The sequence below is a fragment of the Zingiber officinale genome, chromosome 4B (genome assembly GCF_018446385.1).
Source record: "Zingiber officinale cultivar Zhangliang chromosome 4B, Zo_v1.1, whole genome shotgun sequence".
Classification (NCBI taxonomy): Eukaryota; Viridiplantae; Streptophyta; class Magnoliopsida; order Zingiberales; family Zingiberaceae; genus Zingiber; species Zingiber officinale.
Window position 1 is genome coordinate 101,407,450 of NC_055993.1, and position 15,475 is coordinate 101,422,924.

The 15,475-nt window shown below is 39.6% G+C and overlaps 2 protein-coding genes and 3 non-coding genes across 7 annotated transcripts; 4 read left to right on the plus strand and 1 right to left on the minus strand.

Moving 5' to 3' along the window:
- The first annotated feature begins 3,714 nt into the window (after nucleotides 1–3,714).
- Nucleotides 3,715–3,786, plus strand: TRNAW-CCA. The gene has a single exon. It is a non-coding gene; the product is annotated as a tRNA-Trp (tRNA).
- A 78-nt stretch (nucleotides 3,787–3,864) lies between these two features.
- Nucleotides 3,865–3,936, plus strand: TRNAW-CCA. The gene has a single exon. It is a non-coding gene; the product is annotated as a tRNA-Trp (tRNA).
- A 78-nt stretch (nucleotides 3,937–4,014) lies between these two features.
- Nucleotides 4,015–4,086, plus strand: TRNAW-CCA. Its single transcript has one exon. It is a non-coding gene; the product is annotated as a tRNA-Trp (tRNA).
- A 3,910-nt stretch (nucleotides 4,087–7,996) lies between these two features.
- On the minus strand, nucleotides 7,997–10,838 carry LOC121975762 (membrane-anchored ubiquitin-fold protein 3-like). Of its 3 annotated transcripts, none has more exons than XM_042527601.1 (4): nucleotides 10,700–10,838; nucleotides 10,270–10,590; nucleotides 8,826–8,996; nucleotides 7,997–8,348 (listed from the first exon to the last, which is right to left on the minus strand). In XM_042527601.1, exons 2-4 carry the CDS (start codon nucleotides 10,397–10,399, stop codon nucleotides 8,293–8,295), a joined length of 357 nt encoding a protein of 118 aa, XP_042383535.1. In that variant the 5' UTR covers nucleotides 10,400–10,590; nucleotides 10,700–10,838; the 3' UTR covers nucleotides 7,997–8,292. The 3 variants fall into 3 exon arrangements, with proteins under 3 accessions (XP_042383535.1, XP_042383534.1, XP_042383533.1); XM_042527600.1 differs by having other exon boundaries at nucleotides 10,674–10,820; XM_042527599.1 differs by having other exon boundaries at nucleotides 10,270–10,823.
- Nucleotides 10,839–12,932: 2,094 nt separating this feature from the next.
- On the plus strand, nucleotides 12,933–15,044 carry LOC121975763 (protein spinster homolog 3-like). Its single transcript, XM_042527603.1, has 3 exons — nucleotides 12,933–13,351; nucleotides 13,610–14,364; nucleotides 14,445–15,044. Exons 1-3 carry the CDS (start codon nucleotides 13,055–13,057, stop codon nucleotides 14,887–14,889), a joined length of 1,497 nt encoding a protein of 498 aa, XP_042383537.1. The 5' UTR covers nucleotides 12,933–13,054; the 3' UTR covers nucleotides 14,890–15,044.
- Nucleotides 15,045–15,475: the final 431 nt, after the last annotated feature.

The following is a 15,475-nucleotide window of genomic DNA, read 5'->3' on the forward strand; positions in this document are numbered from 1 at the left end:
GAGTGACCGGATACTTGACACGAAGAGAAAAGTCCAAGTGGGTCAAAGGGATTGACCGGACACTGGTGGGGAGTCTTAGCAGGTCAAGGGTGACCGGATGCTAAGCATGATGTACCAACAGTCAAGGTTGACGGATGTTGGTTTGAAGGTTGGGACTTGGTTTGGGCAAAACCAAGCTGGATCGATCAGTGGATCGATCGGATCATACCCAATCGATCGGCCTGGTGACCGATCAATAACCAAACAGTAGCCTACTGAGTGTTATCTGATCGGTCTGCAGACCGATCAGGAAACAACGATCAGAAGGCAAGAAGTTCGGGAGAAAAGGAAGGGACATGCATGCTGATCGGTCCCTGGACCGATCAGAGGAAGCTCTGATCGGTCCCCAGGACCGATCAGGCTTCAGCCTGATTAGTCCAGAACTATCCGTTGGCTCACAACGGTCTTCTGTCTTCTGCTGTCTTCTGGCTTCTTCTTCGCAGGTGGATGCAGATATAAAAGGGCTGAGGGCTTCTACAGTGGATACTCTCACTTCCTCTTCTTTCTACTGACTGCTAAAGTATTTTCTGCTTGAGCTTTGTTGAGCTCTTCTTCGCTGAAGCTTCGGGTGAGCTTTCCTCGACTGATCAGCTGCTGCTGTGAGTTTCCTGAAGTTGCTGCTTCGGATTCCAGTCGACAAGAACAGTAGGCAAGCTTTGTTTTGTACATTCATATTGTCTTCTGTTTTGTGTTGTATTTTTGTACACCTTTCTTGCTGTTGCAAGAAGTTTCTGTGGCGAGGTTTCTCCACCCAGAAGGAGTGTTCTTATTAGCCGGTTTTCCGGGGACTCATCCACCGACGGATTGATAGGCTTCGTCCACCTTACGGACACGCCGAGGAGTAGGAGTTTCATCTCCGAACCTCGTTACATCGACGAGTTTGAGGTTTGATATTCTCCGTTGTCGTTTCTATTGTTTATTTCCGCTGCGCTAACCTTGATTTGTAGAAAGAAACGAACGATTTGGGGCGGCTATTCATACCCCCCCTCTCTAGCCGCGACCATCGATCCTAACAAATCTCACTATATAGATAAAGTTCTTTCTAAGTTCACTCATCTAGGAATAAAAGAAGCCAACACCCTATTTGATGTTTCGAATAAATTGGTAGATAATTCGGGTAGATCAATTAGTCAATTAGACTATGCAAGTGCTATTGGCAGTTTAATGTATGCCATGCATTGTACAAGACCCGACATTGCCTTTTCCGTTTGCAAGCTTGCAAGGTATACACATAATCCTAGCACCGAACATTGGAGAGCAGTTGGAAGAGTTCTTGGATATTTAAAGAAAACCAAGTCTCATTCCTTATTCTATAATAAGTTCCCATCGGTGCTAGAAGGTTATACAGATGCTAGTTGGATAACTAGTATCACTGATAATAAATCGACGTCTGATTGGATTTTCACTTTGGGTGGAGGAGCTATTTCATGGGCTTCCAAGAAACAGACGTGCATTACTCATTCTACAACGGAATCATAATTCATTGCTTTGGCAGCGGCAGGCAAAGAAGCTAAATGGCTGAGAAACATGTTGACAAACATAGAGTTGTGGCCACAACCAATGCCAGCGATTTCTTTGCACTGTGATAGTCAAGCAACTATGTCTAGAGCATTTAGCAAGATTTACAATGGTAAATCAAGACATATTGCCCTGAGACATGAATATATTAGACAACTAATTTCTGATGGTATTATAACAGTTGTCTATGTTAGGTCTAGTAAGAACCTAGCTGACCCATTAACAAAAGGACTCTCGAGAGATATGATAAAAAGTACTACAAGTGCAATGAGTCTAAAAACATTCTAATTTGTCAGTAATAATGGGAATCTTACCTTTCTTATTGCACAACAATCTTAAAGGTTAACAGGTAACAACAAATTATTAATGACATGTAGCAAGTACTAGAATCAATGAAGTACTTATGGAAAAGAGGCTGAATATAAAATATTCTTAATGAAGATGTATGTTGGTCATAAACAATAAATCTCAAACGAGATTTTAAAGGTCTTCACCTATGCGAACACAAGAAGTGGTGCCGCTTCTATCAAAGGTTTGAGAATAAAACCTTTGTAAGTGTTCGTGAATCCAGGGTAGCACAAGGCCATAATATGGTGCTAAAGCTCACGGTGGACATATTAGAGAAATCAAAAGTTCTATGTGTATGATATTTCCAATCTTATCATATAGAAATTATGGTTTAAGTTCATTAACTACCATATATTTCGATGATATTTTGAAATATTTATACTAATAGCATGTTTAAGTTGAAAGACACCTGCTAGATACATATAACTTTGCAGTTGATTATAAATATCACTAGGTGGGGGATTGTTGAAATAGTGATATATGTTTAGTCCCACATTGAAAAGAATGAAGATGTTTGATAGACTTATTAAAGGATGTGCATCAAGTGTGTTGTATTTAATTGGTGACCTTGGTAACCAAGTGGAGCATATTTATATATATGTCAAAGATGGGTACTTGGGGCACGTGTTGGAATGAATTTAATTTTGAATTTTTTGGTGAACAGATGTGACAGTTAATGTGTTCGCTCATGAATAGGTGTCTCCACAACCTTTCTCAAAGGTTGCATTGTTCACTATATATACATCCTTTTAACATCTTCTCGGAAATCACTTTTCATTCTCTAATTTGTTTTGGAAGAATCTATAGAATTGTTGTCTATAAATTCTACGTTGTTTTGAGTATCCTGGAGGGAATTTATCACTAAAACCCGACAGTAACATAATGAGAACAAAATTTCCTTAAAAAAAATGATTCACGCTCAAAATAAGATTTCATCTTCGTACTGCTTCCAACAAGCATATTTAGAGATGAAGAAAGATGCATACAAACACACTAGATCATGCTAAGTTTGACTGTGTTTTCCATGGTCATCCTGCAGCTTCAGAGCATCTTCCTGTGTCAGTGGATTTAATATACTGCACTACTTTCGCCGCACAGATTCTAACTGTAGTAAATTTTTTAAAAATTTTCCACTGTAATAATGACGGATATTAAATCTGTATGGTAATAATTATAAAACTGTAACTTTATAGTTGTGATTTGTTACAACATGATTAAATAAATCATAATCATATTATAGAAGCTACTATAATATACATTAACGTCATAGTAATTACATATTAGTAGTTACTAAATATGATTTAACAAATCATGATCATATTGTAACCATTATGATTTAATAATTATTATAATACAAATTTAATGTTGTAATAATTATAGATTTATAAGTGCTCCAACGTGATTAAACAAAATTATAATCACATTGTAACAATTGCGAGTCCCCATAACTACTATAGCATACACTTAAGATTATAATAATTATAGATTCACAGTTGCTACAATATGATTAAATAAATTATGATTATACTATAATGGGTAGGATTCCATAATTATTAACGTCCGTCACTATTATAATAAAAAAAAATCTACTACTGCAAAAATAGCATATAATCGCACCGCAGAATCGCACAGCATATCAGGACTCTGATAGTTCATCGATGAAAGAGAATTGAGTTATTATTTATTAAATACACTGGAGATAAAATATTGAGTGGAAATTTACAGCGCAAAATGTTAATATATGTTAAAAAAATGTCAATAGATTTAATATTAAATCTATATTTTATAGTAACCACTTAAAATAGCAACGGATCCGTGGCGCAATGGTAGCGCGTCTGACTCCAGATCAGAAGGTTGCGTGTTCGATTCACGTCGGGTTCAATTTCCTTCTGTCTTATTATTTTCCTTTAGAAATAATAATACTTTTATGATACATATAAATTGAGACATCAAATGAGTGGATCCGTGGCGCAATGGTAGCGCGTCTGACTCCAGATCAGAAGGTTGCGTGTTCGATTCACGTCGGGTTCAATTTCCTTCTGTCTTATTATTTTCCTTTAGAAATAATAATACTTTTATGATACATATAAATTGAGATATCAAATGAGTGGATCCGTGGCGCAATGGTAGCGCGTCTGACTCCAGATCAGAAGGCTGCGTGTTCGATTCACGTCGGGTTCATCATATATTTTTTTGTTTTTTTTTTGAAAAATTTTTTTCCCATGCCTGACAGCGGGTGAAAGCCGTGTTTTATCATCAATCGCTAGCGGTGTTTAAAATCGAACCGTTAGAATCTAACTAATCTAAATTAATGTATTTTTAGCTAAACCAAATAGAATTTTATTATTAAAATCAAATAAACAAACCGATACCAAATCGAGTTATTATTTAAAAAATTATTAAAACTTTTAATAAAAATTAAAAAATCTTAATATTTTTTATTTTCTTATTATTTAATTTAAAAATGATTGAATCAATTTAACTTATTTTTTAAAATAAAATTAAAATCAAACTTATTTAATTAGAATAATTGATTTTTTTTAAAAAAATAAACTTCTCAGTAAATCCAACTAAAATTTTAAATTAATTTAATTCTATCGATTATTTTTAATTGAACGGAAACGGAAGCTTTATTCTAGCCGTTCTCGAAGCCACTAACAAGAATGTCTTTTTTAATTTTTGATGTATTTAAGGATTGAGTTTGGCGTGACTAAATTAATGGATAAAATTTATTTAATAGATAATTAATTTAAGAATGCGAAGTTACTGGACCGTCCGTTATAATTGCCTTTCAATTTGCCTTGATCATCAATAAAAAATTTTGTAGAATCAAATTACTCATCCCAAAAATTAATCAGATTTAAGTTAAATATGTATTACCAACTTAATAAAAAAAACTGGTTTAAAGATTGTCTTTATATTTTACTATTTATTAAAAATCTGGATGTTTAATAAGTAAGTTTGGTGAAGTTAAAAATAAAATTATATTAATGTTTTCTTTTTCTTTTCCCACTCAAAAAATAATTTTAAGATTTATTAATATTTTTTTTTGATTATTTTATATAAATTATGTATTGTCATCATTATATTTAATTCCATATATTAGGTTTGACAACATCACGAACAAAAAAAAAAACTTATATAAATATCTTAGGTCACAACGTTATAAATTATATTTTTTCTTGATTTTTTTATTAAGATCAAATATAATATTAAATTAATTTATTATGAGAAAGAGACTATTGTAGTAGTTTATTGTTGCATTCTTAGTGAGACACGAAGCGTTGTCATATGTAGGGCTGTAAACGAACCGAGCCGAGCCAAGCTTTGGGGTGTTCAAGCTTGTTTGATAAGGTAACCGAGCCGAGCCGAGCCGAGCTTAAAATGAACCAAGCTTTTGAAATGAGTGTTCAAGCTTGGCTTGGTTTATTTTTTATGAGCTTGAGCTTGTTTGAAGCTTGGCTTGAGCTTGGTTCGTTTAGATGTTATCAAGCTCTCAATTCAAGCTTGGTTCGAGCTTAATTCGAGCTTGGTTCGAGCTTTGTTCGTTTAGATGTTATCTAGCTTTCAATTCAAACTTGTTTGATTGTTTGAAACTTTTAGTTATTTGATTGGTTATTGAGCTTGGAAATTTAAATTTATTTATTTATTTTATTATTTATTTAGCATATTGAAAAGAGTTTTATTAATGAATATGGTTCGTGAACATTGTTCACGAACGTTGTTCACGAACGTTAACGAGCTGAACACATATGTGTTCAAGCTTGTTTGTTTAGCTTAACGAGTTGTTCAAGCTTGTTTGTTTAATTAATCTTGTGTATATTGAACGAACATAAACAAGCTCTTACCAAGCCGAACACCAAGCTTGTTCACGAACGCTTAATTCATTTACATCCCTAGTCATATGAAATTTTGAGATACAAATTGACTGAGGCACATTGATTAATAATTAATTAAAGTACATATTGCAGAAAAATACATAAGTTAATCAAAGTTTAATGTTTCTTCAACTTACTCTATAAATATTCAGGAAATAAATTTGCGGGGGCAAATGCAACTTTGCATTTAGTATTTAACAAAACTACAAAAGTCCACACCAAATCCTCGCCACCATCACCTAACCACATCCATTAACCATTGTTAATTAACTTAACCCAAGTATTAAATTTTGGCGAATCCAATTCCTACCCACTCCCAACCGTTGGGCGATTAAGCCGGTTGAGGATCATTAATTTGGAGGTCCGACCGCCCATTAAAACCAAACCTACTGTTCAATGAACCGGAAACTTAAGAAAATGACCGATTCATCCTCATCCCACCTATTTCTACGGGCTTCTCACCGCAGCATCTCCCACACAACACCGTCGCTTCCTTCGTCCGCCGTCGCCGCCGCGCCGCCACCGTCCTCTGCGCCTCGCCTCGCTCCGTGTTTATCGGGATCGTCTTTTTGTAGCTCGCCAGATCTTCGTTTCAGGTACTCTTCTTAGCTCCTTTTTCCACCTCATCCCTTGCAGGCTCAAGTCGCGGCCGTCAGATCCAAACCATGGAGGTTGCGCTACCGACGATGCCGTCCCTCCCCTCCCTAATCCCTCCATCCTACGCCCTCGAGTCCCTCGCCGCGGGCCTCCTCGCTACCGCCGTCGTCGCCGCCGCCAGCCTCTCCCTCTCGGTGAGCCCTAATTCCCGTACTATTCCATCTCGATGAAAACCTCGGCTCCGCCAGCCGCGCGCTATCCTGCGCCAGTGCGGGACTGAGATCGAATTAAATTGAATTACAGTTCCGCGGCGGTCCCCACTCCGCGGGGACAAAAGCGCGATTTCACCTACTTTCTCCCAGCATATACCATCGAATATTCCCTTTTTTTTTTTTTTGCCCTTTTTCTTTTACTTGCATTTATCCAAATATCTTGAGGTCGAAGATTGTGTAATAATTGTTAATATATAAATGGAACACGCTTTAGTTTTTTTTATTGTCCTATTTATTTTCTAGAAAAGTTGCTTTGATAGACAGTTAAATTTAATCTTTTGAAAAAAAAAATATATTAAAGTTTGATATTCTAGAAAAATTTAGTCATTTTTTTTTGTTCAATTCAGCACTATTTATCTCATCAAGCTTCATGGTTTTGATTTTTTATTGGTGTATTCATCAAGATTAGCAACGATAAGAGGAACATATGGTTAATTTCATTGATTGATATGTCAGGATCTGGTCTATGTCATGGTTTACCCTCAAGTGACTGGTGAGAACTATGAAGGAAAGAATGAACAAAGTGAGCCTGTCGATGCCGATGATCACGAAGATGGCAGCGGCGAGGACGAAGAGGATGTGTACGAGGATGATGGTGCTGCGGGCAACGAAGAAGAAGAAAATGGTGAGAAATATGAGAACCCTCCTAATGATAATAGTAAGGATGTCTTCGGCAATGGTGCTGGAGGTGAAGAGAACGAAGATGATGATGGCGAGAAGAAACAAGGAGATGATCCTGAGGATGAAGAAGATAACGATGACGACGACGAGGAAGATGAGAATGAGGATGGTCGCCTCGATGAGGAAGAGAGGGTGGTAGAAGATGATGAAGGGCGGGATTACGAGGACGAAGAAGAGGAAGAAGAGGATGAGGACGAGGAGGCAATTCAACCTCCAAAGAAGAGGAAGAAGTAACTGAAGAAGATGACAATTTCTAACTTTGGTTTTGTACTAAGATTCATGGTGCTTTACCATGAATCTTGGAGTTACAATTCCTAGTGCATTAGAGACTACTTTGACAAATAAAAGTTGAATGCTTATGCTTAACTTAGCAACTTATGGAGCACATTGTCATGACTCCTTAGACAATTTGGAATCGATCTCGATTCAAGCACAATACTTGAAGTGTATGCTCTTTCGGTATACTATTAAACTTTGCAACCATGATATTGTAAGAACATTTATGCTAAGAGATGTATAGGTGATAGCTTCATGTGAACGTGAGTAAAACACTCATGAACTGCTGAATCAAATCAAACTAAACAGAAAAAAATGTTGGTTTAGTTTGAAACTGTTTATTTCAAAACCAAACTATGCCTCTTCATTCTGATCAAACACACTAAATAGAAGAAATGGAAGCAAATATATATTTCTCTTGTTTCAGATCAAGGTACACAATCTCGAATCTGGCAAGTTACAATCAATTTTGGCAAATTTTCTGGCGTCAATCACAATTTCTCCGAGGTTACAGTCAAACAAAAACTAGATATGCAAAGCAAGCGTGTATTTAGTTCCTCCAGTTGTCGGAATGGTGCAAACTGGTGTTATGCAACTGGATTTTACAGCCAAGTTTACGCTAAAGTTTCAAGAGCAGACGACTTACTAAAGATATCTTGATCGTTTGGTGGCCTTCTTGTTGGTCAGAGGATCGTGCAACGGCATCTACTGTGCCGTTTGGATTTCACCAATTGCTTTTCTGTAAAGAAATGAAAATTTTGTAAATATATGGATGAGCATGATAGAATCGCGTTTGGAAAGAGTTAATAAGCAATGAAAGAAAATTATACTGTGTACAAGTTTCGGAAAGAAACATGGCCAGCCATTGAACAACGGAAAGTAAAGATCTAACAAGAGCATTACCTATCAAAATCCTCCCAGTGAAGATAAAACTAAGCATGCTAAAGTCGGTAAGAATGAGAAACAATACTTGAGATTTCTAAAATGAATCCTTAAAACTCTCGACCGTGTGATTCTGATGCAATACTGAAGAAATTCAACTACCTCTTAGGATCTATGACTGTCAAAATGATAAAACTGCTTCAGAGTATCCATGAAGACCCTAAAGCATCTCTACCAGAGAAGTCAGAGCTCAATTAAAAAGAAATGCTAAGCTGCTAAAGTTCTTACAAAAAGAAGAAGAAAAAAATGTAAAGCTACAACACAAACAAGGTACCACTGTTTTTGTCGAGTACAGGAGGCCGAACGACAACATGCATAGTGATGACACCACCAGGAAGCTCACCAACTGGTACCCTGGACTCAGCAATGGTCCTGTTATTCTCCAATATTTTACCCCCATTTATGAGCTTAACATCATTTATTGTTCTTGGGGCAATGTCTTTTCCTGCAAGTAAAAGGGTTATCATCTCATTAATGAAATCTTGCAGAGAAGGATAAGAAATATGAAATTTTCATGAAGATGAATGAAAATGAACTAGATAAGTACCACAGTAGAAGGCAATCTTAGCATCGAGAATAATTGCCATTTCCAAAACAAAACAATTCATAACAATACATAAAGAATGGATGCACCACAAATATATGCCATAGTGATAGATTGATGGATATAACCAAATGTTAGGCTTAATTTTATCCATCATTTCTCCAATTTGCAGGTTATTCCAAAAATATGATTATGTTCATAGTAGTAGGGAAGGATAAATGGCCAATGTATTGATAGCTCAAAAAAATGTTTCGAATCTCTTTCTGTGCCAATAGGCACAAGCGAGACAATATTTTTCACCCGCCGACAGACACCAAACTACTTATAAATTTGGGACGAGGTGAGGGCAAGGTTTTCAGCCTTCCTTTGAGCTGTGACATGATGCAAGGACCACTTCTGGCATTCCACAAGATCCTAAGAGGCGACGACTAGGGTTGCTCAATGTGCTTTTGCAGTGAGTTTCTATGATGATGTTACAAACAGGATCCATAGCTTAACAATGAGATTCCTGCCTCCTCTGGCAACCGCTAGGCGAAGACACTTCATTCAGCCTTCCACGAGTTACGACAAGATGCAAGGGCAAAGCTTTGGTGACTATATGACACACAAAGCAAACATGAGGGTTTGTGATGACTGTAACGATGTTTGACGCTGTAATCCATCACCACCTCCTCCCAATTTCTTCTTCTATATATTACGATCTAATCTCAACTGTGCATTTCAGTTCCTTCCTCTTCATTATCAGTGCTTTTTGTTATCAGCACCACTCGGGGAGACCGAAACCCCAGCTCAGAATGATATTTCAAGCCTCAGTTAAAACACAAAAAATGTTAACCAAAGGTCTTGAAATATGCGTATTCATCCTAGATAGCAACTAACAGGTTTATGGTCTTGACAGGAATGAACCACAAACATGATGATAATATTTCGAAGTGAACACTCAAAAATGTATAGTAAAAACACTGAGATGAACTGCGAATCAAATCAAAAGAGGAAATCATCAAGAAAAAAAAACGAAGCAGCAGAATCACTAATCTACAAAACTAGACCATAAAAACAACAGGATACGAAGTTACAGTCGTGAATTCGTCGCCAATACGAGAAATCTAACGAATCTCATACTATCAAGTGAAAGGGCAGCGGCGCCACGATAAGAAGAAGATCAAGGAGTTACCTTGAGGCCACTGTGCGAGTATGAATTCCTTGAGAGAGGCGACAGTGGTGGAAGGTTCATATTTGTTTGGGCCTATGTCGGTGCCATCAAAGATCCTAAACTTGAGCTCCACCAAGTCCTCTTTCGCCATTCCAAACGACCTCCAACGAAGAGGATAATCTTCAGTTCTGCACAGCGCAGCGACCTCCCTCGACGCAGATCCAATCCAATCCAATCCCAAGGGATAAAAGAGGAAGCTTCAAATCAACAAAAGAAAATCCGTCCAGAATCCCAAGCAAGAGCTGAAACTTACAGCGAATATCTCCGATCGCCGCCTTCTCCCTGATGAACCTAAAATCTATCAGTACAAAACCTCAACTCGACAAGAAATTCATTGCGCTGAGAGAAAAATTCCGAAGATCAACTCGAGAAACCAGGACGAATCCTTAACAGCTAGGGCATTTTTCACGTCAAGATCGGAGCTTGATGAGAAATCCCCAATTGGGACTCTCTCGTAGACCGAACGAGATTCATGCTGTGGCTACTCCACTCCCATTATTCCCAATCAGCCCTGCATAAATATTAGTGACAATTTTCATTCTAACCCTCGTACTTTAATCATATTTTACACGCCCCCTTTGCTTCTATAGCAATTTGTAGCTTGTAATGGTTGGTTAGATGCCCTCTTTAGCAAAGAAAGCTTAGTCAAGATAATTTGGATAGGCCGCGAAAAGTTAAGCACAATCGGTGATGATCGCGGGAGGATGGATAAAATGACCTAGAGTGGTTATAGTTTTCGCATCATTCATATTATTGTTTTAGATAACTTGTATTTTAGTTTCAATTGAATCAAATTTTAAATTACTTGTCTAGTTCGATAACCATCCTTATCGCATTGCATACTCCTCTTTTCATTAGAAAAATAAAAAAAGATGAAATGGATAAGTGAAGACAAGAGGAACAAACTAACTCTTATTAAATAAGGAATGGATATGATTCTTTAAGAGAGTGATTGCAATGCAAACTATCAACAAAGAACAATACAATTAAATAAATAAACTCATATCAATCATTCTCTTTGTCAAACTTAAGGTGACAAATTACTTCAATCCTTATCATCATTAGTACAAATCTAATAATAAATGGATTATTAAATTTCCTTTTTCCATTAATAAATTATTTTCGTAGGACACATTTGCAAGAATCTTAAGGTAAATAATTTTATTCAGATGCTAAAATAGTGGGAGGAAAAAAAGTTGATTCCTTGTTGCTTATTTCGCTCTTTTTTTTTTCTCTCAAGTGGCAAAAGAATTAGTTCTTGTCTTTGATGGTCACTGCCCACCAAGTCATCATCCTTGTCGTTTAGATGTATTTTGATTTTGAAAATTGTTTTATTTTGATCACTCCCTACTCACTTTAGTGTTCTTTAATAAGTCAAATCCAACATTATTGAATGCTAAAGGCTGATTCTTGTACTATTGTAATTAATTACAAGCAATTTATCAGAAAAGTTTTAAAGTATTAGAAAAGAATCAGTTTGTATCTTTGATTCTTTTATATATATATTGTGCACGATCAGTGGCAAAAGCCAAAGATTCGATATGAAAATTCAATTTAACTATGTCAAATCAAAAATAGAAAAAGAAAATTTATAGGAGGAAGATCTCTCGCCGGGGCAACTCATCGTCGTCGTCGTCGCCGCCGCCCTCAAGAAGTCTTGAATCCCCGTCGTCAAAGGAGGCGGCGAGTTCATAGTCTCAAACTCTCAATCGACCAACAAAATCCAGTTTTGATGCTCGGAACAGGGGAATCCTTCACCTTAAATCGTGAATCGATGATCAAAATCGAATTTTGATGGCTTCGTCGGTTAAAATCGATCCGCTGGGCTGCGGGAAGAACCGGCGGCGTTCCTGAAGTGGTATCGATCGAGAGGCAGAGCTGATCCACTGGCGCGGCGGGCGATGGTGGCGGAGGTGAGCATCTTGGTGGGGGCAGGCGTGGAGCGGAGCGTCGTGGTTCGAGGCCAGCGCCGACCCAGCCGCCGTCGTTCCTCGGCACGCAGCTCATCCTGATGTGGTGGATGGAGTCGAAGCGGCGGGTCGATCGGCTTCTTCAACCTGGACCGCCGAAAACTTCGCCGACGCCACCGGCGACCATAGATACCCTCAGCAGCAAGTTCTTCGACCCCTCGGCCTCGCCAGCGATATCAAGGATGCTGTGTACATGGCTGATCGACGCCGAGAAGTTTCCATGGCTCAAGCTGAAGGCGATCAAGCACGCCATGCTCACGTGAGATTTGGACAACTAATCTTGATTAATTAAGTCGATTCGCGACCATAATTAACCACAATTACCTTAATCAGAAATAAATAAAATATAATATTTAAATCATAAAACACATCGACGTCACGCATGGACACCAAAGTTCTACTGCCCTGACCCATTCCAACACGCGTAGTCTCGATGACTAGTGACGTCAACGGACACAACCCCGCAGTTGGGATACTGCGGGCCCGTGTGCGATGTCAATCATTGCTTAGGTAGAAACTTGGGTCGAAACAAAAGATTTCGGGTAAATACGATCTTGACTACCGCTTCATGAAGAGTTACTCCACACATGCCAACCAGAAGTGTACCCATCACGTGGCATCCTGTACATTGACTGTTCCACCTTCGAGTCCAAACTAAAACCGGATCTGTCACCCCGCCTTCTTCGGACCTACGAAGTCTACGCTTCCGCGTTTCTAGTCTTCTTCTCTTCGAAATCTCGATCCAGCGGCGACGGCGACGGCGACGGCGGCGAAGGATGAAGCTTGGGGCGGCGGAGTGGCGGACTCTGTTCCTGGTGAACCTGGCGGCGATCATGGAGCGCGCCGACGAGGCGCTCCTTCCGTCGGTGTACAAGGAGGTGGGGGCGGCGCTGCACGCCTCGCCCACCGGCCTCGGCTCCCTCACCCTCTTCCGCTCCATCGTCCAGTCAGCCTGCTACCCTCTCGCCGCTTACCTCGCCACCCGCCACAACCGCACCCACGTCATCGCGCTCGGCGCCTTCCTCTGGGCTGCCGCCACCTTCCTCGTCGCCCTCTCCGGCACCTTCCTCCAGGTGTGCGCCTAAAGACTCCATCTTCGCAATCAATTTCTTCACTTTTTTTCTTCGATTTGCCTTTTGTTTTTTGCTTGACGCCGAAGGAATTTTGATTCGCTGTATCTCGATTGGATGGGACGATTTGTCCAACTAGGGTTTTGGGCTTCTAAGCCTCTGTTCTTGGTCAATTTTTAATAGGGCTACAACATTCCAATTTCTACTGCTAATTTCAATCCCAAAGGATTCTTTGTACTCAACAATTCCTCTTTCCTTCAGGTGGCAATTTCAAGGGCCTTGAATGGGGTTGGATTAGCATTGGTGACCCCTGCAATTCAATCCCTTGTTGCCGACTCCACCGATGAAAGCACCCGAGGTACAGCTTTCGGATGGCTACAGTTGACTGGCAACCTCGGGTCCATCATCGGCGGCTTCTTCTCCCTACTTTTAGCTTCCACCACTGTCATGGGGATTGCTGGTTGGAGAGTTGCCTTTCATATCGTCGGCATAATCAGTGTGGTGGTTGGGCTGCTCATCCGGCTCTTTGCTGTGGATCCTCATTTTCTCAATGGCCCTAGGCCAGCAAATGGCCCTGTCTCCGGCAGGAATTCTATGTGGGAAGATGTTAAGGACATGTTCGACGAAGCAAAGAGTGTTATCAAGATCCCATCGTTTCAGATAATCGTGGCTCAGGGAGTCACTGGTTCATTTCCATGGTCTGCATTGTCGTTCGCACCGATGTGGCTGGAGCTCATCGGTTTCTCTCACGAGGGGACAGGGATTATCATGAGTATGTTCATTGTGGCATGTTCAATTGGAGGACTAATAGGAGGGATGATGGGGGACCTTCTGGGCAAACGTTTCCCCAACTCCGGGAGGATAATTCTTTCTCAGATAAGTTCTGCCTCTGCGATTCCGCTCGCCGCCTTGCTGATGTTGGTCTTACCGGACGATCCCTCCACGGGAATACTACACGGCCTCGTCATCTTCATCATGGGCTTAAGCATCTCTTGGAATGCTCCAGCTACAAACAAGTATGTCTGATAAAGACAAATGCAAGTTCATTCTTCCATTTGCTGAATTGCTTTTGAGTTTTGTTTGTTTTTCCATACAGTCCTATATTTGCAGAGATTGTGCCTGAAAAATCGAGAACAAGCATATATGCTTTGGACCGATCCTTCGAGTCAGTTCTATCTTCGTTTGCTCCTCCAGTCGTCGGCATCTTAGCCGAGCGTGTTTATGGATACAAGCCGGTGTCGATCGGACAAAGTGGCAACAGTAGTCCCGAAGCTGACCGGGAAAATGCTGCTTCTCTAGCAAAGGCACTCTACACTACAATTGCAATTCCTATGACACTCTGTTGCTCTATCTATTCCTTCTTGTACTTTACCTATCCAAGAGACCGAGAGAGGGCGCGAATGGATTCGTTGATTGCATCGGAGCTGGAACAGATAGAGTTGGAAAATGTTCGTGATATCGTTTACAAGGAGGAAGATCTTGAGATAGATGGCTCCGATGAACGAACACTACTATCCGACAAAGTAGACTTACCGAATTGAAATGCCCCAATTACAGAGAAGAAACACTTTTTCCCTTCATTTTCTTAAATTAGGATATAAGGTGATGAAAATGAACAGAAAAGTTATTGGGAGGTAGAGAATATTTAGCAATTGTTCTCTGTGGCTCTGCATAATAAACTTCCATTTGCTGGTAAGTGTGCTTCTGAGACTCTCGATTCCTCCTCCAATTCAACAAACCAATGGATCCGAGCACGAGAAGCATGACGTGAGAGGAAATCTTAATTCTACCCTTCTCGTTTCTGTTCCGTTCAGCTTGCAATGTTGGAAGGCAAAGTTGGCATTCGAGCAGCAAGCATGTTAAAGCAGCACAAGCGAGGGAGTGGACAAGGGCATTCAATGAAGCAAAAAGTAATTTCGTTCATCCTGAACGTACCTCATTATCTATTTCACAGCAAGACGAAGAAAAGTAAATCACGTACTGAACGACCTCTTAGGTTGGAGGACATTTAATCTTTAAGGAAATGAATCTTGCGAAAATCGATCCCTGACCAATGAAACAACTATCACTCGAGTACCAATTCGGCTTATCCGTGGGAGCAATCAGAAATGGGAGTTTTCGGTAGAG

Coding starts and splice junctions, on each gene's coding strand:
- LOC121975763 (XM_042527603.1), top strand. CDS start 13,055: ATGAAGCTTGGGGCGGCGGAGTGGCGGACTCTGTTCCTGGTGAACCTG. Junction 13,352..13,609: donor TCTCCGGCACCTTCCTCCAG/GTGTGCGCCTAA, acceptor TCTTTCCTTCAG/GTGGCAATTTCAAGGGCCTT. Junction 14,365..14,444: donor AATGCTCCAGCTACAAACAA/GTATGTCTGATA, acceptor TTTTCCATACAG/TCCTATATTTGCAGAGATTG.
- LOC121975762 (XM_042527601.1), bottom strand. CDS start 10,399: ATGGCGAAAGAGGACTTGGTGGAGCTCAAGTTTAGGATCTTTGATGGC. Junction 8,997..10,269: donor ACTCGCACAGTGGCCTCAAG/GTAACTCCTTGA, acceptor TTTTACTTGCAG/GAAAAGACATTGCCCCAAGA. Junction 8,349..8,825: donor TGTACTCGACAAAAACAGTG/GTACCTTGTTTG, acceptor ATTTCTTTACAG/AAAAGCAATTGGTGAAATCC.